The following is a 26,160-nucleotide window of genomic DNA, read 5'->3' on the forward strand; positions in this document are numbered from 1 at the left end:
TTCAGCAGAGCCTCCCACTGAAGAAAGGGTGGGGAGACAATTTTCACCTGTTTTCCCCTTCCCTTTCCATCTCCCTACCCCACCCATCTCATGGCCCTGGAGGGTTCCTCAGCCTTGCACTGCAGTTTTTCAGAGGGCTGCAGACTCCTCCCTTTTCTCCATCCAGCAGGAGCATCGTGTGAGTGGAGAAATACTGAATAAGCAAATTATGTTTTTTAACTATTTGGGTTTCTTTCCTCATCACCCCAGGCAATGGAACAAATGCATTCCCCTCCTTTGCATTATTAGCAAAGTGCTCTCCACTGTCATACAGGAAGCTGGGAAGCTGCCTTATATCAAGTCATGCAACAGATCTTTCCCTCTCCCCACCACCCCTAAAAAGCCTCTCCAGAGAGTCACCCCACATTGTGGGCTATGTTCCACAGGGCTGCAGGGGGCAAGGGAATTCCCCCAAATCTGGCACAGAGGTCTTGCACTTTTCACATCACCATCCACAATGTCTGTTAGGTCTTCCCAAGTCTCTGGAAAGGCTGGGAGGGGACTCTAGGGGAAAATATACATTGTGCAAGCTGTCTTCTGTTCATGAAACGCTGCATACACTCCTGTGTTTTAATTTTCCTACCACATGAGTGGGCAATTTTAAAACACACTGAGAGTTATTCAACTATATTTTACTTAGAGTAGACGCACTGAAATTAATGAACATGACTAAGTTAGGCCCACTAATTTCAACAGGTCTACTCTGAGTAAAACTTGGTTGAATGTCTGCTATTCATGTTTCCCCTTTCTGTGCAAATTGCTGGATTCTATGATATTTTATATTCTGTTTCTTTCCCGGTTGTGGAACTGTCTGATGTATGTCAAAGCCACAGTCAGAGACATAAATATTTTTCAGGGTTTTTTTATTAAAGGGGAAGGCTTGCTTGAACAACTAATGTTACGCCATTCCTCCCACTTTAGTTTTCTGTCTTCCTTCTTTAAAGTTGCATATATCTTTTATCTCTTAATATTACAGACTGGCTGTCGAACGAAAGACCAGTGTACTTCCTCACAGTTCATCTTCTGCAGAAGCATTCTAACTGAGACTTGCTATATACATTTGAGAGATTAGATAGCTTCGTAATTTAGCGGAGCAATCATTTTTATTTATTTGACCTTTTATCCAACATTATACGAACAGCTTTGAGACAAGATACAAAATATATTTTTTAAGTTAAAGCAGAAAGGTCAGCGTAGAAAATAGAATATAAAGATAAAAACTGCAATAAAACTGAAAATGGTGTTGGCTCTTAGAAACAGTTACTTCAGGTATTATTTTGTTTTACATGCAAGTGACTTGTACTTGCTTTTACCTCCTTCCCCACCACAGCACTTCGTCTGACAACAGATATATAGGCCCCCAGAGAAATAATCACAATAGACTCCAGCATCTCCACTAGAGTCATTCAAACACTATTCTCTGAACAGTAACCAGTAGGAAATTGAAAGCAAACACAATGGGATTGGTCGTATATAACTGAAGATCTGGCCTATTGAGCACTGCGAAAGGATGCTTTTTGTTAAAGATACACCGCAGTAGAGTAATTATTCTGCCTTCTGTTCTCAACATCCCATCAACAGACAGAACCGCTCTGCATGTTGAGGGGAAGGCGGTTGTTTTGAAAAGTAGGCAAGCAAAAAAGAGCAAGGAGGTTAATGAGATGTAGAAATTCACCAAAAAAACCCCCACACCAAATTTCTCCTGCTCATAAAGCAAGTCAGCTATGCAGAGGGGAAAAGGAGGAGCACCAGAGCTGCAAATGTGATCATTAAGCCTGTATGCAGACCTGTGAAATCAATTCACAGACCAAGCTAACATTGAAATATAAGCCAGGCTAGTTTGCCTTAATGTAGAAATTCTCCAAATATATTACTGGGAACATGTAAATAATCATACATCAGTAGCCATAATGTAACCAATCTGGGAACTGCAAGTACAAGGTGTGTCTCTCTCTGTGTGTGCATGGTTTCTCACAGAAATCAAATATATTGCAGCTCTGTGCTTTAATTATTTGTTCTGTTGCCACAGCGGGGCACAATTTTATTCACAGAAACCACAAAATAAGCAGTCTCTCTCTAAAAAAAATCAGTGTCTGTTGAAGATGGTCAAACACCCACAGTTTACTCATTCGTTATCCTGTATTTCAGGCTCATTTTTATTTTTTTAAGAACAGAGCAAAGCGCAGATTTGAGCAAATCTCAAATCTGCTTCTTCATTTACCTGTGCCGCTTCTCTAGGAAAACACTTCTGTTCCCAATTGTAAATCCCTGTCTGATTTATACAAACCCCTGTGAAACCAGTTAAAAGCAATTTGACCAATTCACTTAGGAGAGAGGAAATTAAAAGTTACCATCATCGCTATCAGCTGCAGGGAGTAATTTATCATTTTTGTTCCTCGTCAGTATCGTGTTCCAACAGCATGCAGCTAGAGCAGATACAATTAGGCAGCTGGCCACAGAAGTAGGAGGATAATGTGCTTTTGATGGAGTTTATCCAAGCATGGAGATGAAATGCTTGTAAGCAGAGAGGGAGAGGGAGACAGACAATCACTATGTTCTTGGTGCAGAAATACCACTTTTGTTTTTAAAATGATATTTCTTAAATGAAAACAACTCAGTACCTCAAGATTACTGAATGATCCTTACTCTTCAAAGGGGGAGGGGGGTACTGAAGAAAATTTACTTCGTTTATTGCACCCTGTACAAAGCCTCATTCCATCTCAAAAGTAGAATAACTGAGCACATTAGGTATTATTCAAGTAGTCTTTGTACCATACTATTCAAAGTTTGATACTGTCTGAAAATTAAATCATCTTCAGCCTTGTAAAACTGCTTCTCATATGGCAAAGCGTTAGCTTTTTATTCCTTGATGAAAGCAGTTCCTCTTTCATTCATCACTTCCAAGTTGGGGTCTGCAAAGATCATGGAGGGGAAATAAATGGCGGAGAAATTCTCTCCACCCTACTATAGTAGTGAATTGCTGAATTTTGCAGCCAGATAATAGATTCCTGCTCACCTAGCTCTAAATCTCAGCAGTCTATTGCTATAACCTAATTGACCTATAGGGACACGGGTGGTGCTGTGGGTTAAACCTCAGAACTAGGACTTGCCAATCAGAAGGTTGGCGGTTCGCATCCCCGCAATGGGGCGAGCTCCCGTTGCTCGGTCCCTGCTCCTGCCCACCTAGCAGTTCGAAAGCGCGTCAAAGTGCAAGTAGATAAATAGGTACCGCTCCAGTGGGAAGGTAAACTGTGTTTCTGTGCACTGCTCTGGTTCGCCAGAAGCGGCTTAGTCATGCTGGCCACATGACCTGGAAGCTGTATGCCGGCTCCCTCGGCCAATAAAGCGAGATGAGCGCCGCAACCCCAGAGTCGGCCACGACTGGACCTAATGGTCAGGGGTCCCTTTACCTTTAATTGACCTATAGTGGTGATACCTGAGATTTGGGTCTATTAGTAGCTGCCTGGCTCGCACAATTTCAACAATACAGATTGAGGTAGAAGGGTATTTTTCCTCGCATTGGAGAGTATATGAGAATTTGGGTGCAAAATTGGGTCAGCATAAGTATGTGCCATGCGTCCCCTGATGCCAACACTCCACCCCCAGGATAATGTTAAGTTGTCAGGGAGTGAACGAGGTCAATATATGCTTAATCCTGCTTTCTTCACACCACCACCACCGTTTCCCTCTAGCTAACACAACAACATTTAATGCATCCAAGACAGCAATGAGCATGGCAGTCCTTAGCTTTTAAAATTACAAGCAAATAAGTTCCTGCATATATGGGGAGTTATCTAATCTACCACCTCCTCTGTGGGTGAGCCAGAAGTTATGTGTGGAAGCACCCGAGTATGAATCAGAAGGGGGAAAGCAGGGTTAAAATTTGCATTGCCTATTCTTACTGCTCCCAACCCCGAAACCAGTCAATCATGTGGCAGAACTCTCAGCAGTCTTTAAAGGGCCCTCAAAGGCAGATTCCATGCTTTTAGGGCGAACCCATGTCCACTCAGAAGTAAGTCTCATCATATTCAACAAGGCTTACTGCCAGGTAAGTGGGTGGAGGACTGAAGTCTTAGCCATATAGCAAAACTTAATAAGTAACATTTTAGATCACCGCTAACACCACCAAGAACCTATCAACAGCAATTGATACTGAACTTAATAAAGGTAAAGGTACCCCTGCCCGTACGGGCCAGTCGTGTCCGACTCTGGGGTTGTGCGCCCATCTCACTTAAGAGGCCGGGGGCCAGCGATGTCCGAAGACACTTCTGGGTCACGTGGCCAGCGTGACAAGCTGCATCTGACGAGCCAGCACAGCACACGGAAACGGCGTTTACCTTCCCGCTAGTAAGCGGTCCCTATTTATCTACTTGCACCCGGGGGTGCTTTCGAACTGCTAGGTTAGCAGGCGTTGGGACCGAACGATGGGAGCGCACCCTGCCACGGGGATTCGAACCGCTGACCTGATGATCGGCAAGTCCTAGGCGCTGAGGTTTTACCCACAGCGCCACCCGCGTCCCTAACTGAACTTAATAACTGATATTAACTAAAAGCTTCTCACAATACCTGTTTTGTGCTAGGGAGGAAACCATCTATCAAGCGCATTAATTTTAGTATGTATACTGTGATTTCAATCAAGTAAACTTGGGCAATTTAATTTAGTTTTTGAGCCTGCTTAATCCCAAAAGCTCTGTGAATGTAGCAATATATTAAAGCTGATTATCAGACATTTTAAGAGTACCTATTGGGGGGGGGAACCAGATATCCATGCACATGATGTGCTTGTATTTCTGCTCTTTGCTTACAGAGCCCATGAGGTTGGGTAAAGTGGTGGAAGCACAAGAGGCGGTGCCCTGCCTGTTCAACCGCTTGCAGAATGCTCCCTCTTGCCGGGAGCATTCCAGCGCATGACAGTGCCGCTCATCTTCTCTGCCCCGGGGCAAAGAAGATGAGTATTAAAGCATTGAGGAATGCTCCTCATCTCATGTGAGGCGTGGTGTGGCAGGGGGGCAGGGAGAGGCACATTCCCGTTTCACCTCAGGTGGTGAAATGGGATGGGCTGCACGTTTCCTTATATATGTGAAATTTCAAATTGGCCTATGGTGAGAACATGCAAACACATGGTCAGCTTGGTCCGAAATGAACTGCCAAAAAGACACTGAAGAATAAAATGGTTGTATGGCTCGAACAGCCAAAATACAATTATTTACGGAAATCTGAAATGGTTATTTTGAGTAAAATTGTTCACAGGCTTCACAACCCACTTTGCCTAAACACACACCTTACACTTTGCTTGCATCTATGATAGAGATGGGAAGTTGACATATAAGGATTGGGGAATGGCACAGAGGATCAGGCCCGCAATAATGGCGGCCTAGAGCTCCACTGCACATGGCAGGTGTTTGGGTCATGAGAAAGCAGGGGGTAGAGGAGAACAGGCAGATTTATGAAGAGGGAGGGAGTGTTAAAATGTTAATAGCTGCCTGTTCCAAGATGGGTAGGAATTTCACAGTGACCTGCAAACCTGGGTCAGTGACTGTATATTAAAGTTCTAAGAGTGGCTGAACATGAATCTCTAGATATATGCCAAAGTCTACTTTCCAATGTTGTAGACTGTGCCTGACCCATAAATATCCCAATGTAAAGCTAAGGAATTTATAGTTGCAACATGAATTGATTGGAACTCTCCCCAAATGGTTCTAAAAATAGAAATATTGCCTTGAAGAACAACGCTCAACTTCCTCTTCCCTTAAGTTTCTGGACTAAATCAAATAGAAAACACACATTGTGGTGTCAGTAACTAGACACAGTATTCCAAGTGTGGACTGAGCAAGGCATAATAGAGTGGAACTATTACTTCGCTTGATCTGGACACTATACTTCTGTTGATGTAGTTTGACTCTGAACTGAGACTCTAACCCATCTTTCTTCAAAGGGGAAAAACAGCCACATTAGTTTTAAGACCAAAAATGTTATGACATTAAACCTTTATTCTTGTATCTTAACCCAAACTAAAATTCTACATACAGAAAATCAAGGGTGAATATTTGTCCAGCTGAAGAAATACACTTTTAAAGCATCTTCAAAATCTCCAATACATATAATGGATTTATTGTTCATTTACTGCAAGGTTAGGCAGCCTGATGTGATGGATGGACTGTCAGCCTCTAACTAAACTGCTATACTCCATCACAAAAGGAGTGGAAATTCTGGTCATAAGATGTCAATAATCTTATATGATGAAGTACGCAATACTTGACAAAGTGTTTTGGTTTTTTTGCGCAACACCACAAATCTCTGATCCAAAACTAGAAACTTCCAAACCAAACATTTCACCTGTATCACTATATTTTTAAGGCTGGAGAACGCAAGTGTATATAAAAAGCAACAAATACATGCTTTGGTTCGAAAATGAAGTTACAACCCATACCCCAAACCCACACAAATAAACAGGAAGACACAAGCAATGATATATGTGAAGGCAATATGCAGAAACCGCTTTACTGGAAAAGTGGGTGTAAAAATTACAATTCATAGTGAGAAAGGGAGAAACTCCATATGAAAAGGGTCACAAAGAGTTCAGAAGGTGGGTGGAGGATAAATTGTTAAAAGGAGATAGCAGATAAGCTTGTGACAAGTGGAAAGGAAGGAATGGTGAAACAAGCTTACACAGGAAAAGAGTAAAAAAGTATTAGAATGTAAAAAAAATAAGGAAGATGAAAGAGAAACAGGGACAACCCAAGACACTTTGGTACCTGAGGCGACCACAAATTGGTGCCCCTCTTCTGCCAGCGCAGAAGGGTTGAGTGAAGATCTACATCAGGAATAAAGGGGGAATAACGTTCTACATGGCTGGCCCCGAAGAGAGAGGACTTAAGAGGAATGGCATAGCTGCTGGTGTAAGGAACACATTATACAGCTTGACAAGATTGTAACACACCAACGGCTACCAGGTAATGCCAACATTTAATCCCGTAGCCATGGTCGATAGCTAGCTAGTTTGCAAATGAAGGCTTTGACCGAAGGTTTCAAAAACACAGCAATCAAACCCCAAGAAATGCTGAAATAAAATATTTACCGTACACACTGAAGTCTTTGTTACTCTCAGAGTGAAGTCTGATGAAAAATTCAGTTCTGAAACAGATGCAACATGGCAATCTATCCGCTGCAAAAAAGTGCAAAGTCTTGTGTGAGAACAAAGCAGGATCCTAGTATCTGAGTGGAATCTATGGAGACTGTTTTAATCATCTCTGCATAATAGACCTGAAATAAAGCTTATTCTCAAAAGCAACCTACATGGAAACTAGTTGCCTACCAGGTGTATATGGCAAAAAACTGGAAAGTTTAGCCTCTAAGTGCAAGCTCAGGACTCCCACTGGCTTTATAACTGCAGTCTTCTAAAAGCACATGATAAATGAAACTCTTAAGGTTCAAAAGTTGCTTGCAATGCTGTTTGCAGAAGATGAACTGGGGGTAGGACTCTGAAGTCTCACTGGGATGCAGTTAGACTCTATGTTCTTCAGCCTACGACCAGAAAGTTAAAATTGTCAGGATGCTTTCTTTTACAGATATGTTTCTCATAGGGATAATGCTTCCATTCAGAAAAAAATGGGCTTATATGTGAAGCGGCAGAAAAATGAGCTCTCTGTGTCAAGTACATACAAGTTCCTACATAAAACTGATATTTATTGAAGATATATCACATGTAAACCAATTCTAAGCTGAAGGTGGATTAGCATATTTCATGGCTTGATGAGTCTTATATATGGCATCATCAGAGTCCTAATAATAGGGCACATGAAAATCAAATCAAGGTGAGGCACAATCCTCAGATTTACTACAGCAGTCTAGCTTTAATCCCTACAAATTCCCACATAGTGTTTTCACACATATTTGTTGGGTAGGTAAAGGTAAAGGGACCCCCCCCCTGACCATCAGGTCCAGTTGTGGCCGACTCTGGGGTTGTGGTGCTCATCTCACTTTATTGGCCGAGGGAGCCGCCATACAGCTTCCGGGTCATGTGGCCAGCATGACTAAGCCGCTTCTGGCAAACCAGAGCAGCGCACGGAAACGCCGTTTACCTTCCCACCAGAGCGGTACCTATTTATCTACTTGCACTTTGATGTGCTTTCGAACTGCTAGGTTGACAGGAGCAGGGACTGAGCAACGGCAGCTCACCCCATCGCGGGGATTTGAACCACCGACCTTCTGATCAGCAAGTCCTAGGCTCTGTGGTTTAACCCACAGCGCCACCTTCGTCCCCTATTTGTTGGATACCCATCCTTTTATTTGGATACTTGTTTTATTTGAAAAAGACTCGTGAACAGCAGCTGGGCTCCCAGCAGGACTCACAAGTCCTTTTATGACTGGACATATCTATCTCTCTCTCTCTCTCTCTCTCTCTCTCTCTCTCTCTCACACACACACACACACACACACACACCTTCTTTTGTTAAAAATCAAAATTGGTACATTTGTCTGCAATTTCTTTAACCCTTCTTGGCCAACTGAATAATATGCAAATATAATGTATGTTCCATATCCTGGATAATGGTAGGGATATGAAAGGCAACTCCATCATTTTACTAACCTTGGAAATGGCAAACAAAGGAATACTGCAGAGCTATGGTGTCATAATCATGTCAGCCAATGAGGGACATTTAAACACCTTCTGTTGCTCAGCCATTCTTGTTTGTCCACCATCAGGAGTGGTGAAATCCAGTGGCTACAAAGCTGACAGCATTCTCCGTGGCAGCCCCACGGCTATGGAATTCATTGCCAACTGGACTGTCAGGTCACAACACTACAGAGTTCTTGGAAATGTCTGAAGGCTTGCATATTTTTTAAAAGAAAGGCTCATATATGGGCTTGTTTCCTACTATTGACTACCTCAGTCATTTTGGGCTAGCTGTATGTTTTATCAGTTGCTGGTTCACACTATTACATCTATGACTATTTTGCATGATTTTCTGTGTTACTCTGGAACATTTAATACATTACTGCTATATGTTTGCTCAACTTTATATTATTTTTGATGCCTTATGAGAAATTCTTGAAACTGGGATGTGATTTTTCTAAACAAAGAGGTTACTGAATAGGACTATTAGTAACTGCTCGTCTTACAGAAAAGAAATCCCTTTAAAATACACAAAAGTCAAAATCTGACACAGAAGCTGTCAGATTTTCATGAGGCTGAGTGGAGTATGACAAAACCATTACTCAGGGTAATAAATGCCAGATTCAGAGGTGAAACATATACATTCTTAGTCATCATATGATTAACTAGGTACATTTTTATAATTTCCTCAATATCTGAAAATCATCAGCATTATGGAACAATTATTGATTTTGGTTGTTTACTCAGGATGACATTCTTAGTGAATTCATTAATTTTACTACATGTTATACAGAAAAATGGATAGTCAACATTTAAAGTCTTATTTGGAAGTTTTATCTATCAATTCCACTCAAGCAATTATTTTCCAGCCTGTAAAAGTAGGTTGTTAAGCAACAACAGCATCTCAAAGTAGTCATAACCAAAACAGGCTTGTCACTCTTTTAAATCTGTTAAAGATGCACAGGGAGCCTGAACTACAGGATCCCTATTTTTCTCCAGGAACAAATTTAAGGCAATGAGGGCTACTATACAGTGGTACCTTGGTTCTCAAACACCTTGGTACTCAAACAACTTGGAACCCAAACACTGCAAACCCGGAAGTAAGTGTTCCGGTTTGCGAACTTTTTTCAGAAGCTGAATGTGCTCTGTTTTGAGTGCCACACTTTCGTTTTGAGTATTACGCTGAGGTATTGAGTATTACGTTTTTAGTATTACGCTGTCTGTTTTTCCTATTTATTTTGCATTTTTGTTTTTGCAGCTTTTTTGTTTCGTTTTTGCGACCGTGTGGAACCCAGTTCAGCTACTGATTGATTGATTGTGTGACTGCAGTACATTGTTTACTGCTTTCATTTTATGGATCAATTGTGTCGTTAGATAGCAAAATTCATGTTAAATTGCTGTTTTAGGGGTTGTTTTTAAAAGTCTGGAACGGATTAATCCATTTTGCATTACTTTCTGTGGGAAAGTGCACCTTGGTTTTGGAATGGACTTCCAGAATGGATTAAGTTTGAGAACCAAGGTACCACTGTACAACATTTAGAGGGAGGTGTTACAAATTAAAATTGTGGTTGAATAATTTTGTGTAATAAATATTCTCTCTTTTTAAGAGGAACGTAGCCTATTGTGCTCTAGATGGGAGGGGGAAACTTGAGGCCGTTAGTCTAGGGTTGTACATTATCAGAGAATTGAATGCATTCAATTTCACACAGCAACAATGCTGTTCTTATGAAAATATAAGATTGCCTTTTCAGATAATAGTTAGAAAGAGGAGGGGATTAGAAAGGAACTTTCCCCCAATTGCTTCAGTTAAGCACACCTAAGTGGTACATGCAGCAATGTTTGTGTGATTTTCTCTAATATTTTACAGAGGTGATACAATATATGTTTACATGGAAAGCAACATACTTCTTAACCAATCATCTCGTTTCTTCTACCATTAATGGTGTAGTGTACTTGTTAGTGTTGCACTAGGACCTGAAGACCAGGGTTCAGATCAGTCAGTCATTGCCTCTAAGCCCAGTCCAACTCTCAGGGTATTGTGAGGAAAAATTATGTATGTCACTCTGAAGTCCTTTGAGGAAAGGTGTAATAAATGGAAAGAAAATACTCTTTAGCACTCAGACTTCGTTCATAACACTGAATATGCAAATATTCAAGGATTTTAGCAAACAATATAACTAATAATTATAGCATAATTAATTACAATATAATTAATGCAGTTCCAAAGCCTACAATTAAGCATACCAGAGACAGAGCATGGCCAGGTGGAGAAAATAAAAGATGGGGAGACAAGCAGAAATTGGAGTTAAGTTTTAAAGACAGCCTCTTGAGAGATTTAACAGGTTCCAGATGGAACCAACAGAGAACTGCACATCACTTTTGACATATAGATGTTGAATGAACAATGGGCAGGTAGCCATCACACCTCCTTATTTTATTTCTCTCTTTATTAGTTTTGTGGTGGGAAAGAAGAGAGAAAAACTACCATGAGAAGGCTGCAAAATCCATAAAGATGTGCACAAATTCCAAAATATTAGTATCACGGACTCCATAATTTATTAACACTGAATGGCTAGGGGGAAACAAAACATATTATATGTAAGAACAGCTTGCACTGTGTTAACAATTATACATTCTTTTCTAGAAATTTACATTATTTGGTACAGTACCTTGATGACACAAGCTTCAGATATAAGCGTGCCTGGATCTAACACTTCCACAACAGCTTCTGGAATGACAGCCTTCTTCATGCAGGACATGTTGAAGCCATACACATCATCCCAGAAAGCTAATCTGTCTGCATGCTTCTTGAGGTCACTGACAGCCACCAGGCTGATGGTGCAGATGTCAGGATACACTGCAAAGAGATGTTGCAAATAATTTATTGACAACAAACAATGGTACACGTTCCCTTTTATCTTAGCATTGACTTTAATTTGAAATATACAAGGAAATTTACCACAAGCAGAAACAGACAAATCTACTGTTTTGAGGAAAAACCTATTTTTAAAAAATCCATTTCATAGGATTCGTTGTCTTGGTAGAAACAACGGCATGGCAACAACTGGGGGAAGTGGTGATAAGCAGAACCTGAGACAGATCAATGGCTCTGCATACATGACAGCTGACACACAAATGGGCACACGGAGTATACTGACTGCTGTTTCAGTCAATATTGCTGATTTTTTTTTATTTTTTATTTTAGGTCTTCCCTTGCTATATATTAGGCTTGTTCCTGGAATATCAGCAGTATCTCTGTGCTACAGTAGACAAAGCACTGTTAAGTCAACAATCTCTTTCCAAAATGACAGTGCTGTATTTGGTAAGCAGGGGAACGCAGGAAAACTCGCTAAGTAGCACCAGAAATGTCTCACCACATTAGCAGAGGAAGGTAATGGAGTGATGCATTTTATCTGATTTATATTGTAAGCTTCCTAGCAATGAAAAATTCCAAAAAGCAGGGCAATGTCTAACAAATATACCACCCTTTTATAACATTCATATTTTAGATAACATAATGACCAAACAAATGAAGCCTATCAGATGATGTGCTGCTTTGTATGTGTAAAAACCTGAACTAGGATGAGTTTACTTCTGTTGTTCTTTGTATATACAGCTTTTAAAAGAGACATGAAACTGAAGGCTAGTTACAAAAATTAAAATGCAACAGGCAAGTGGAGTGGACCAAAAGGTATGCAAGCACCAATTAAACATATGCGCCAGAATTTCTTTGTGTTTCTTGTTCAGCAGCTACACTAAACAATTTTATTCAGATGCAAGGCTACTTAAATAGCAGTTGTTCAAAAGTAAAGCAACCAAACTCTGCCCCAATACATGCCCACTGCGGCCAACGCGTCCCTGGGTCACAAAGCCAAACAGAGCATTAAGGGTACGAATCAGACCACAATAAGCATGCTCAGAAGCTGTGATCTGGCCTGTGCCCTTAATGCTCCTGACCAAGAAACACATTAGTCACAGAAAACTTACACCAGCACTTCTTGTTTTGAATTGTGAAGCTTATTAAATTAAATTAAAGAATACTCTTTTAAAGTAAGTACTTTGCAAGCATAAAGTGAAGAAAAACATAACACTATGAAATTAACGTCCAATAGAAACACTAGATGTTTTCATTTATTTATGTGAGCTGAGGCAGTTCTATTAGCACAACATGGGAGATATCTCACCTTTTCCCAATTCCCACCCTTTTAAGTGCAGCCCAGTATGCCCCATTTTGTAAGAGGTTGGTGATCCTGCTTTAACACTACCACTAGGTCCACCCATTCATCAACTCACGTCTTACTTGACAGCCAACTTTCAGAATTCAGTTCAGCAGTAGGCATGGAGCTTTCTCTGCTTGTGGCTTATGGCATTCAGGCCATTATTTAGATGATCATTATGGTTTTACAATGCTTCCATGAAAAGCTTGCTTTTAAAAAAATTGTCTTTAGCAGAAAAGTTCCTGCCTAAGAAGTATTAAAATTATTATTTATCTTACCCATCTAAAAACACAATAGGAAAAGGAGCCAATATATTTTGAATAATCCACTTCCGTGATGGGTCCTTTTGGTTTCTTTAAACCCCATGCTACTTACAAAAGTAAAACCACTCCCATGCAAGAACCTTTTATTTCATACATATTCCATTACTTAGTTTTTAATCTGATTGAATTATTTCTCACCACACGTAATATTAAACTGCTGATCAGACATCTCTTAGAGAAGCGCACTTTAGAAATTCATAGGTTTGTCATCTGTGTCCTTCTCGACTCACTGCTCCCAAATCATTTGTCATTAGTAACAGCTCACACGGGGAGCAAAGCAAGATGGGAAATCTTTTATCCCTCAGCAATGCCTCACAAATGTAAGGACATTAAAAGGGTACGATCGTAGTAACTGCAGGGCTAGAGGCATAGTTGTAAATGATTATCATTTGAAGGTGGAAAAGCAAATATAACCAATCACCTTTCTCATATAATACTTTTAGCTCCAGCCTGAAAGCCCCCTATTTTAGGGATCAGGCTTTTGGAAAGCTTGAGGTAGAAGATGACACAGCAACCAACCATTAGCCCACACTGTGACAACAAAGTTAAGTCAAATGAAACTATGGCTGGAATAAATGATTAGCACTTGGCTAAGTTAAAGCGGTAACAAAAAGATGATCACAGAAACACAGGTGGTAAGTATTGATACTTTTCTTTGTTCTGGGGCCTTAATAAAGTTGCACACATCTGCTGTACCTTCCAAGCATAAATGAAACCTAAATATTCTTACAGCTTGTACACTCAAGGTTGCAGTATCTATTTTACCCCAAAGGTGCAATGTAAACTTTTAACTTCTCTGGAATATATGAAACACTATGATGAAAGGTACTGTGAACAACTGTTTTAAACTAGTTGGCAAAATAGCTCACGAGCTACAACTGCCCAAAGGAGGAAGTGTCCTATTTAAATGAGCTAAATGAGCTGTACAGTTAAGCTAGTGGCATTGTATTGAACAAGGAAAGTTGATAAATGCATGTATATCTGACAGCTAGGTAATTTTGAGTATCATGTTCCCCAGCCCCAACATATTCTGTTTTGGCAGAACTTTCACCATTTTGGGCACATTGACCATTTGAGAAGTTTCTAGGCATTTCTTCCTTTCTTTTCAGTTTGAAGGTAGTCTATGCTTATGTCTTGGAGAACAGAAATGAGATACAGAAATTAAAGGGCAATGAAGAAAAGCTTTTTATTTTTTAAAAGTGATACACCTTTTTGTGTTTTACTTGCTTTTAGTTTTTATTATATTTTGTACATGCCCCAGATATATGGAAGGCCATTAATGACTAACAATAACAAAAATAAAAAGAAGCCATGCCAGTACCACTCCCATTAATCAGGTTACACACACACATACACTGTTGTCGTGTCAAATCCCATGGATTATAATAACCTGCACTAGACTATATCAAAGCATATTCCTTATAAATCTCCATCTTTCCTTCCATCAGGCAAGGAGGTTACTGGACCTCTAGTCTAACTCTTGAAAAAGTTCCACCCTAAAATTAATGTAGCATATTTTTATCTCAATGGTGTCTGACAGAATTATCGGTCTGTTGCTACACATGATGCAAAAGTAAATTGCATCTACTGTGGACGTTCTGCTGTTTCAACCCCACCTGCTGGCTGATTTATAGAGGAACAAATGAAACCATCTATAAAGCCTCCATTAACCTTCTAAACTAGTTGGCATTAGAGCATCAGATACAAGTGCCTGAAGGTGTAAGAGCTCTGTTTAAAATACTGCTAAATGAACTGGACTATCAGGCTAATGTATTGCATTGGGAGTGAGAAAGGAGTATAAATATTAAGCCCTTAACATCTATTTTCACTCATCAATCTTTTCTGTCCCCAAAGTGAAGAACTGTTTTCTTTCTAAAATAATTTTTATTACATTTTCAGATTATGCATTTCAAAATGAAAATCTTTCATCATAACCATACATTCAATGACTTCCCTCTCTCCCCTTCCAAGGTTCTTTTAATTTACCACCTTTCCTGCATATATTGTATATCCATCTAATTAAGTTCTCCAATCTTATCTCCCACTGCAATATATTATACTGTTGAATTTACCATAATACTGTGAACGTTTTCAACTGTGTACGTATTTTCTACATACTCAGCAAAAAATTCCACTCCTCTTTAAATATCTGTTCTTCTTGCTCTCTTATTTCACTTGTTAGACTTGATAACTCTACATATTCTAACATCTTAAGTTGCCAATCTTTCTTACTAGGCACCTCCCTCACCTTCCATTTTGGTTCTAACAAGATCTGAGCCGCCATTGTTGCATACATAACTAAGTTTTTCTGAGACCTGGGCACCTCTGTCTGCACCATTCCTAACAAGAATGCCTCTGGTTTGGGGGGGGAACCTTGTTTTAAACATTTTCCCCGATCTCATTATATATCATTTCCCAATATTCTTTAACTATTTTGCATGCCCACCACATATGAAAAAAGTTCCTTCTATTTCTTTACATTTCCAACACACATCCAATTCCAATTTATACATATTAGTCTACTTGTGGTTGGATACCATCTATGAATCATTTTCTTGTAGTTCTCTTCCAACATGTAGCATGCTGTGAATTTCAACTCTTTCTGCCAAAGATTCTCCCAGAGGTTTAGTTCTATATTATACCCTATATCAATTGCCCAGTGGGTCATTGAGGCTTTAACCAGCTCGTCTTTTGTTTCCCATTCCAATAAAAGTTTGTACATTTTAGACAATAGTTTTTCCTTATTCTGCAATAACTCTTTCAAATTGTGAGCTTTGGTCTAAAAATTTTTTTCTTATCTAATTTAAACATATAAAGTTGATAATACTGTAACCAATCAGTAACATGGCTCCTTAGTTCTTCCATAGGTTTCAATCTGGGTTCATTCCCTGTGAAATCTAGCAAGTATCTATAGGATGCCCACTGTCTATCCATGTTGATGCTCTTGATTGTAATTGCTGCAGTTGGCAATAACCATAGGAGTGTTTTTCCTTCTAAAAGGTTTTAATATTTCCCCCACTCTGTACAAATTCCTCCTAATAATATGGTTCACATAACTCTTATAGATTTTAGCTTTCCCATGCCAAAGACATGCATGCCAGCTGAATTTAATATCATGGCCTTCCAAATCTAAAATGTGACCATTTTTCAATACAATCCATTCCCTTAGCCAACACAAACAAACCGCCTCATAATAAAATTGAAGGTCTGGCAGCGAAGAACTGTTTTCTAGCCATACCTGAATGTCATTTGATTTTTTTTTATGTCAACGTTAGTATTCAGTACAAGCCACTGGTTCAAAAGTAATGGGATATTACGCATCTATTACATTATCAATCCATAGTGTATTTACTTATCCTTTCCCAAAGATCTGCTACCATTTCCCTCTTCGCTACAGGAAACTACTTCAACTCAAGTGACTTCCTAAAACCAGTCAACCGCTTTCTTAGTAACTTAGGATAATGGATTTCTTGGAAGTCCTGCTTTACTATAAACCAACAGGCCTTCTTTCCTGTTTTTTTGACATCTCTAACAAATTCTATTAAATCTATTAATTCCCTGTATAGAAATTCTGTTGACTCATATCACACTATGCATCACAAGCATCTGTATAATCCAAAAATGCAGTCATAAAATTTGTTGCATCAAATACAGAGACATCGGCAATATCATTTCTAATTAACCTATATCAATAACAGCTCACAAATATCCTGCCAGACAATCAGTAATACCCAGACTATACTCAAAAGAGACAGCTCCTGTGTCAAGTGAATCCATGGTAGTGAATTCTCATCCATTCCACTATTCTTAGATTTCTACTGAACAGAAAAACAAACAGTTTTTCAGCTCACTAGAAGAGGGAACATAGTTCTTACCAACCAATTTACATCATTCTACACTGCATTGGCAGCTAACTATGAAGAAGGGGACAGAGATAACCTTCATTATGCTGGCCCAGCAACATTCCCCTCCCTAAAGCACTTGCCTGCTTGGAAAGTAGAAGAACAGAGAGAGGACACAGAACAGCAGCACACACTCAATCTAAGTCCTCTGTGAATGCAACTTGATGTCTACCACCTCCTCCTCCTACAGCTCCACTGACAGACAAACAGGAACAACCCATTGGGGCTGTGAAACGACACCACCACTACAAAATGCCAGATTTGCTTCTTAAGCTGCCAGTTGCCTAATCCTGTCTTAGACAATATGATAATTTCCTGGCTGCACTGGCTTAGTGCTTAGTGCTAAGAACTGGAGGTGGAAAAGCTTAAAAATGCACAGCTGTACCATTTGCAGCTCGAGTAAGGATTGTTTTCTTCAGGTTCTGCGAAACTATATATGCAAACTATATATTCACCCAAGAGGAAAAGCAAGCAGGCTGTAGAAAATAATTCAATTTTATTGAACCTCAACCTGTTGTACCATCCACGTTTCTCTCAAGCAACTCAAATTACTATTTCCCCTCTGCGCTTAGTTACAGACACAGTGCTTTCCCCACTAATATTTCCCATGGTTTGACAGTAGAGTAAAAGAGCAACTCTCTTATTATTTTGGACAGAGACATGCCAAATATAAAACATGAAGCAGCAATATTTGGCAGCTTTATAATACTACAAGATGGGCAAAGGTCCAAATTCCCAGGATGCTTTAAATGCTGCAGTCTGCCTTGAAAATATTTCCCCTGGCTAAGCACTATTTTTAATTAAGCCATCCAGCTGTGCACATTGCTAGTAGGTGGATCAGTGAGCACAGATGACTCAACAATTTCTATTGCAGAAAGTCAGAATTAGATGTTCCACAATCTAACTCTATAAGCAGGAAGAAGGAATGAAAATACATATGAAGCGGGTTTTGGTTTGGGCCAAACTATATCCAAGTGCTTAAAAAGGTAAAACCATTAGGTTCAGTTGTGGCCGACTCTGGGGTTGTGGCGCTCATCTCGCTTTACTGGCTGAGGGAGCCGGCGTACAGCTTCTGGGTCATGTGGCCAGCAGGACTAAGCCGCTTCTGGCGAACCAGAGCAGCGCAGGGAAACGCCGTTTACCTTCCCGCCGGAGCGGTACCTATTTATCTACTTGCACTTTGACGTGCTTTCGAACTGCTAGGTTTGCAGGAGCAGGTACAGCAACGGCAGCTCATCCCGTTGCGGGGATTCGAACCGCCGACTTTCTGATTAGCAAGTCCTAGGCTCTGTGGTTTAACCCACAGCGCCACCCGCGTCTCATCTAAGTGCTTATCAGGTCTCTAATATGAAACCAATTTCCCACCAAGAAACAACTCAAACAGGTGTTTGCTCCAACTTGAAAGGGCACAAAATTCTGCCTGAGTCCTTGACCTAGTCATGGAGAAGAACAGTTGAAACAGCAGTAGAGAATGTAGGCATTTCAAAGGAGAAACTCACAGGTCAGAATTTCAGCTTGTTTAGAACAGTTTCTATAGATAAACTAGGAAGAGAAAGCTAGCCAGTGGTTTTGCAGCATGAAACAAGCACTGCCAATGTTGATCACTTTTTATCATTGCTACAGAGACTGGTTTTCTAAGAAACAGTTTTTTGGAGTTCTGGAGAAGTGTACAGGAAAAAAGAACAAAATGTAAAATATACTCAGATTTCAATTTCATAAAAGCCTGCATATTAGGCAATGAAAAAAAGACTAGTGTAAAATAAAATGTGATGAATGCATGGGACTCTAAAAACTAGAAGGGAAGAAATATATTTGAACACCCATAGATTACCACTGCTACAGAGTGGCATGCCTAGGTTTCTATAATTTATCAAATTTATTATATGACTATGGCAGGTGATTCTGTAGCAATGTGCAATTTAGAACAAAAACCCTGCATATGTATGTATTAATTCATCTTTCCATTTCCAGGGTGGCATAAAAAGGTAAACACAAACCCAGAATTAAAGAGATACATAAAACAGCAACACCACACCATACAATCATCTCTGGTTCCCACTTCCTTGAATACACCACAGAAGGAAAATCGGGTCTTTATTCAAACAAGTGAACTTCCAGAGGGGTCACAGTGTTAGCCTCTCACAGCAAGAGCAACAAGAGTATTATGTGGCACTTTTAAGGCACACAAGACTGTTTTATGAATGGAAAAGATAACCAAAGCAGATTACCAAGCATGAGATCTCTAGTACTCCTCTAATTCTTTCTTAACCCAGGCAACTAGTCAACATGGTAAATGGTGTCATCCTTTCAAAGGCAAAGTGGGCTTCTGTAGTCATACAGTAGCTGCATCTACATGCAATGCCAAAAGCACAGTTTAGTGTCCTGTGGATGAGCTGCTATGAGCAAAACCTAAGTATAGAGATTGCATACATTATACTCCTGACACTCTCTCTCACGTGTTCAGAAGACTAGGCTTTGTATGAGTTTAGTTTCACTTGTTATGCTTGAACCAGGGATCCTAGTTTAGAATGAACTCTGGCAAATTTAACATGGCAGCTTCATAAACCATGGTTTGAAATTACTAGAGTTGGTTTTAGAAATAAAACCAGGCTGGATCAGGCCAAAGTTTCTTCTAGTCCAGCACTTTGTGCAACAGAGCTCTCCCTACCCACAACTGGTATTCAGAGGTATACTGGTTCAGTCAATCACAAGCCAAGCTTCAGTAAAAGTGAAACAAACACTGCCAAACTCCTCCTCCCTAATGTATGGGAGGAGTGCTAAACCAGGGTTTAACATTACATGCTCAGAATAGCCAGTATATTAATGAACCTTTAGAAATTAGCCAGATTAGTTAGCTACCCAGCTGAGTTAGATAAATGCAGCTATTTCAATGCTCAGTTTCTGACTACCTTATTGCCATGCTATTTACTGATTTTTAAAAATAAACTTTCAAGGTTTATACTTCAATATCTTGAAGAAGTCAAAGTGCTCTTGAAAATGCTATTTCGTTTAAGGCCCAAGTATCCCATTAATGCTTTTGTATTACCCATACTATGAAATGAATGCCTTGGAGCTTCCGCTAATGGAAACATTTTTCATCGCAGGTAAGAACTTTCTTAGTCATGCATAGCAGAATCTAAATCTTTTAGGTTTCCCCAGAGCTTGATTATTTATTAGAATTCTAGAACTAACCTGAGCCTCCTTTTGCCAGGTACTTGTCCCTTGCATAAATGACAGAATCCAGCATTGACTCAAAAAGAAGGAAATAACCCTGGGAAAATGAGAGGAAGGAGAGAAAAAAGCACCACAATGAAAAGAAGACAGTGCTACGTATCAATTTAATCAGGTTCCATGTTTGAATACATTTTTCAGTTTAAAATTTGTTTTTCAAAGCACAAGTACTGGAGGATCCTTCAAAAGTTATTCTGTTCTCTCTCTACTGCAGATGCCTGCTGTAATTTAACAATTACTTCCACAAGCACTTTAACAGTTAGTGCTGTGCAATACACAGTGTTGTGAAATAAATTCCCACTACTATTGCCGTTAGTGTAGGTTTCCCCATCCACAATCCAAATTGCAGTAAAATTGTAGGTCTCTGAAGAGATCCCTGCCTTTGCAGAACAGAGGCTCAGTATATGTTCCCTCTTGTTCCCTTCAAAGTGGCAGGTCAGAGGACTGTGAGTGTGCACGATGTTTATGCTGTCAGAAAGAATTACTTGCTGCATAGAGCCAACACTAGCCCTCAGCTAGTGTAAGAACAGCCCTGCTGGATGAGACCAAAGGCTCATCTAGTCCAGCATTCTGTTCTTACAGTGGCCAACCAGATCGCCTGTGGGAAGCCTGGAAGCAGGACCTGTGTGCAACGGTGCTCTTCCCAACAACTGAGCTAGCATTCAGAGGCATAGCGGCTCTAAAAGTGGAGATAGAACACAGCCATCAGTAGGAATGAATTTATCTAATCCTCTTTTAAAGCCATTGGGCAACCACTGCCTCTCGTGGAAGCAAATTCCATAGTTTAACTGCACACTGAATATTCAGATAATCAGCATCATTGAATGTCCCAGAGTTCCAGGATCATGGGAGTGAAAGAAAAAGTTATCCCTATCTACTTGCCAGGCATCATCTTAAATCCCTCTGATCATGTTTCCTGTGTTCCCCCACAAAAAACATTTTTTCTTTAAACGAAAGAGCCCCGAATGTTGTAGGGGAGTTATTCAAACCATTCCTTGATCATTTTCGTTGTCCTTTTCTAAACCCTTTTCAGCTCTACAGTACTCACTCGGTGCAGCAATAAATCTGCTTGCACATTGGCAAAGCTAAGCAGGGGTTGGTATGGTATTATATTGGATGGGAGACGGCATGTTGAGATTCCTGCATTGCAGGGAGTTGGACTAGATGACCCCCAGGATCCCTGCCAACTCTATTATTCTATGATTTTCAGGTGCGGTGATCAGAACTTATTTACACCATAGGTTTGTGTAATGGCATTGGTCTTGGCTATTTTATTTTCAATCCCTAATGATTGAATTTCCTAATGATCCACATCTACATCTTCATGAAGCTATCCTCTTCATTTCCAAGGTCTCATTCCTGGTCAGTCACCATCAGTTCAGACTATGTGAGCATATATGCAAAATTAGGATTTTTGACCAAATGTGCTTCACTTTATCCAACCCAGCAAGAATGTACACAAGCGCAAATGATCTTTAATTGGTTAAATGACTGAGGTTTTGCGGCTATTGCATTGAGAGATCTTTTGTTGCTCATTTTTTTTTAATTGATTCTGACTTTTATTGTTATAATCTATGGCAGGAGTAATGAACCGCCATCTCTCCCACCACATATATTTTTGGCCTCTCAGATCACCTACTGATCTTCTTTACCCACTAGCCTAAAACCACTACTGGCTGCAACACAATGTTTTTATGCTGTCATGTGCTGTATGAAAAGGTGAGTCAAACTACTGCTATGCTGGTTTTCAATAAACATTGTGTTTTCTCACTGGCATTTGGTCCTGCAAGTTTTACTTCTCATGAAATATCACATCCTTGCATCTCACTAACAAACTATCCCTCATATTGAATCAAGTCATTTATTACTAATCTCTGAATGCATTGCTCTATGTGTGGTGCTCATCTCTGGTATAATTTAGAATGTAATTTCACAGGCTGCTGCCTCACCTGTAGGGGTGCCATCTGGAAAGAGAATTATACCTGACATTTTCTCCTATGATACTCAGGGACTCTCCTTCTTCTACACTGACAAGGTTCAGGATTTTTTAAAAAATAAAAACCTCGCATTAGCACCTTCAAAATTAATTACAGCAAAGGGTTCTGTACTGCACAGATATGTGAGCAGAATATTAATGACTTAGGTGAGCAGCAAAACCATGGCATGCAATTGACATGTTCACTCTGGGTGATATTCAACTCATTCCTATTCCAGTAGAGCCAATGAAATCTATGGATGTAAGTTATGAAGTATGACTTAGCAGAATATCATCCAATCAGATGAACTAAAAGGAGGAAATCATTTTCTCTTTATAGAAGCACACTATTGTAAGCAATAAAAAGGATTGTTTGAGGCGTATTCCTGTAGTTATAAATTGTTCTACATCAAGAAGCAGGAAAATTTAAATCAAATTAGACTGTCCTGGCTGGTGGGAAAAAAGGTTACTGTGCCCAATTTGACTTTTTGTCAAGGAAGGAAAGCCTCTTGCTTCAAATGAAAGCTCATGTCATAAAAGACACAATAGGCAAAATTGTTTTGTTTTTTTTTAAAAAAATAATATTTATTACTTTTAAAGTTTACAGAAAAGGAAAAGAAAAAGAAAAAAGACAAAAGAGAAAAAACAAATAAAGAAAAAAACAATACAATACAATATATAAACAATACAAAACACAACCTAAACACATTAAACTAAACTAAGCAAAACCCTAACCCACCTTAACCCTAAACAAAACAAAAACCATTTAAAAACATACATCACACCTTTTCCATACTCTATCTTTCATTCCCTTGTTTCCTCGACTTCCTCTCACCTCCCTTTTTGTATTCCACTTCTATTAATTGTTTCAGCAAATCCTTTCCATCTTTCTCTATTTTCTGTCATATTATAAATATCTTGACATATTTTTATCATTAAAACTAAAATACTTATATATGCTTAACTCCTTATAACATTTCTGCTAAGGTCAGAAAATTTCTTTCCACCATTTTTCTATCATTCATTAATTTTAAAGTATTTCTATATATAAACTTTAAATTCTCTAATCTTCTTCCACCATCTCCTCTCCCTGGTTTCGGATTCTGCCAGTCCTTTCCGTCAATTCCATATAGTCCATCAACCTGGAGATCTTATGTCCGAGGCTCTTAACTCTTTTCCAGGTCCCTTCTGCAGGTCTTCTTCATATTCTTTAATGCCAAAGAGCAGATCTCGGGAAGACTCCAACCTAACAATGCTTTTATTCCTTCCAGGCAGGTCAGCCAAATTTCCATGGTTGAAGCTGAGGTCTATAAGATGTTTCATGACATGTTTCAAAATTCCTCGAAATCCAAAGGCCCCCAGAACTCCAATCTCCTCCAGACCCAAGTCCATGTCCCAAAAATCAGTTAATCCCTGCATAGAGTAGCTATGCTGATTCATATGGGTAGCTTTCATTTCATCTGATCCAGCAGGTCTTTGGTTATGTTCTTATGACTTATACAGTAGTTCTCGTTGTCAGGCTGGACTGAAGGTGTACCAAGAGGATGGAGAAGTGCCACTGCCCATCGCTGTTGCTGCCTGGCACTGCCTACCCCTTTGCCACTGGAAAACTTGCTTGAGGAGGTCTACCTCAAATATGACAATAGTCCTGGACACTGCCAGCTCTATGCCCTCCTGAGAGATGCATCAAACATAGGTGCAAACTGTCCTAGATTCTACAACATGCTTCCAAAGGTAAAGTCTCCCCTTTCCAGACTAGCATGATAATTGGGGGGGGGGGGAAATCAGCCCATAACCCTAAGGCATTCTGCTTGTTCTGCTATCTGCACTCATTATTTCCAGTAGGAACATTTAAGGAAACTAAACATGGGGTGAAATGTGAAGCCTGTGCTGAAAAGCTTCCTCCCAGGTGTACATACACATGGAATCATCCCCCTCAACTGATAAAATGAATGTTCAGAAAAACTAGCACCAGCATATTGCACAGCCGTTCTCATTTCAGTTAACTACTGAATGTAGAATTACCCTAATTACTGTAAAACAGCATTACCTCTTAAAATTCTGTACCTCGAGGGAACAGAAGCACAATTCTGACTGCATGCAAAGCAGCCTTGTTCACAAAGCCTGCTCACCTAAGATATATAGTCCACTGCTCCTGCAATATGAACAATACCCAAGACACATTTCTTAGCTTCCAACTAGCACAAAAATATACGCATTGTGTGTAAACACTGACACATGCTTCTAAGCGCTTCTAAATGCCATTCTAGTGCACGAGTAAAGCCTTTGAAACTTGCTACAATATTAGCCCCAATCATTTCATATCTGTCTTCCTAACAGTATTGTTGCAGTGTATTCTAAAAGCAGCAGATTTTTAACATTATTCTTCATTTGCTAACATGGCTGCTTAACAGTACAATCCTTTGCATGTAAAAAGTCCTATTTCCAACAGGACTAATTCCCAAATAGGATTACGCCGGTGGCGCTGTGGGTTAAACCACAGAGCCTAGGGCTTGCCGATCAGAAGGTCGGCGGTTTGAATCCCCGCGACGGGGTGAACTCCCGTTGCTCGGTCCCTGCTCCTGCCAACCTAGCAGTTCGAAAGCACGTCAAAGTGCAAGTAGATAAATAGGTACTGCTCCGGCGGGAAGGTAAATAGCGTTTCCGTGTGCTGCTCTGGTTCGCCAGAAGCGGCTTAGTCATGCTGGCCACATGACCAGGAAGTGGTACACCGGCTCCCTTGGCCAATAAAGCAAGATGAGTGCCGCAACCCCAGAGTTGGCCACGACTGGACCCAATGGTCAGGGGTCTCTTTACCTTTAATTCCCAAATAATTGTGGAAAGGATTTCATCCAACAAGGTTCATGTTGTATAGATTCTCACATACAGTACAAGTAACTTAAGATATTTAAAGTACCTCTGTTAGCACCAAGATAGAAAAAAATCTATACCATAGTTTAGTGCTATGTAAGTCTTTCCTCCTTTCAAGGTTCCTGAACTCTTGCCAGTACGGTTCGGAAAAGTTCAGATTTTGCTTAGCTATGGCTTGTTGCTTCCTTCAAACCAGAAAACAAAGTTCAAAACCAACTGTGGTCAATTTCTGAAGAAGCCTGCTTCAAACCATGGGTTATGAGACCAATCACAGTGTTAAACGTTTTCTGGTTTGGAGGTAACAGGCTGTAGTTAGCTAAAATAGCAAAAGCTTCCAAACTTCTCCTCTTGGCCCTGAGGGTAGAGAGAGTGCATGAACTAGAGAGGAGGATAGCGCTAAACCAACATTTAGCAGTACATCTGAACACAATCACTGAGATCTTGCCAGCAAACAAAGGATGTATATTCAAGTACAAGTGTGCAACGGGAGTATTTAAGTAAAACAGAAGAGCTAGAATAGCACAGAAGTGAAACAGTTAATAATAAAATACATAAGCAGGTGTCTATTCCAGTCCAATGTTGTTACAACACAGAATCTTATGTTCATAAAGCAGCCTTATTCCCTAAATTTCTGCAGGAAAGCTCTACTGGAGTATATCAACAGTTTCTTCAAAAGATGTTAGGTTTTAAAGTAGGTCACGTACGTTTTTATTAGACTTCCATAAATTATGTATGGTATGAAAAATGGAATCAGCCTACAATATTTATCATCACGGGGCTGCTAGCCATCCAAGAAACATAAATACATTTGCTGGCAAGTGACTATTCATTCATTCACTTTTAAGTTTGAAGAAGGCAGCAAGTAGATCTTCTCCACACACCTCCACAAAAAAATACTTCTGACCTTTTCATTATGATGCACCACTTCATTCCACTGTTTTGAAGGAACATCTTCCTCAAATAAATGGATCAGAACATTGCCTGC

General features: G+C 39.9%; 1 protein-coding gene across 2 annotated transcripts in view; it reads right to left on the minus strand.

Moving 5' to 3' along the window:
- The window catches only part of PRMT3 (protein arginine methyltransferase 3), a 60,652-nt gene that overhangs the window by 13,560 nt on the left and 20,932 nt on the right, over positions 1-26,160 (minus strand). For both annotated transcript variants that reach the window (XR_014544456.1, XM_083598904.1), the window contains exons 11-13: positions 20,291-20,369; positions 11,326-11,513; positions 7,118-7,204 (exon numbers count right to left, since the gene is read on the minus strand). Coding sequence is in view for 1 of the 2 variants with exons in the window: in XM_083598904.1 (XP_083455030.1) it covers positions 7,118-7,204; positions 11,326-11,513; positions 20,291-20,369 (354 nt within the window). In the remaining variant the exon portion in view is untranslated. The remainder of the gene's footprint in view (positions 1-7,117; positions 7,205-11,325; positions 11,514-20,290; positions 20,370-26,160) is intronic.

This window comes from Podarcis filfolensis (genome assembly GCF_964270895.1).
Source record: "Podarcis filfolensis genome assembly, chromosome: 1".
NCBI lineage: Eukaryota > Metazoa > Chordata > Lepidosauria > Squamata > Lacertidae > Podarcis > Podarcis filfolensis.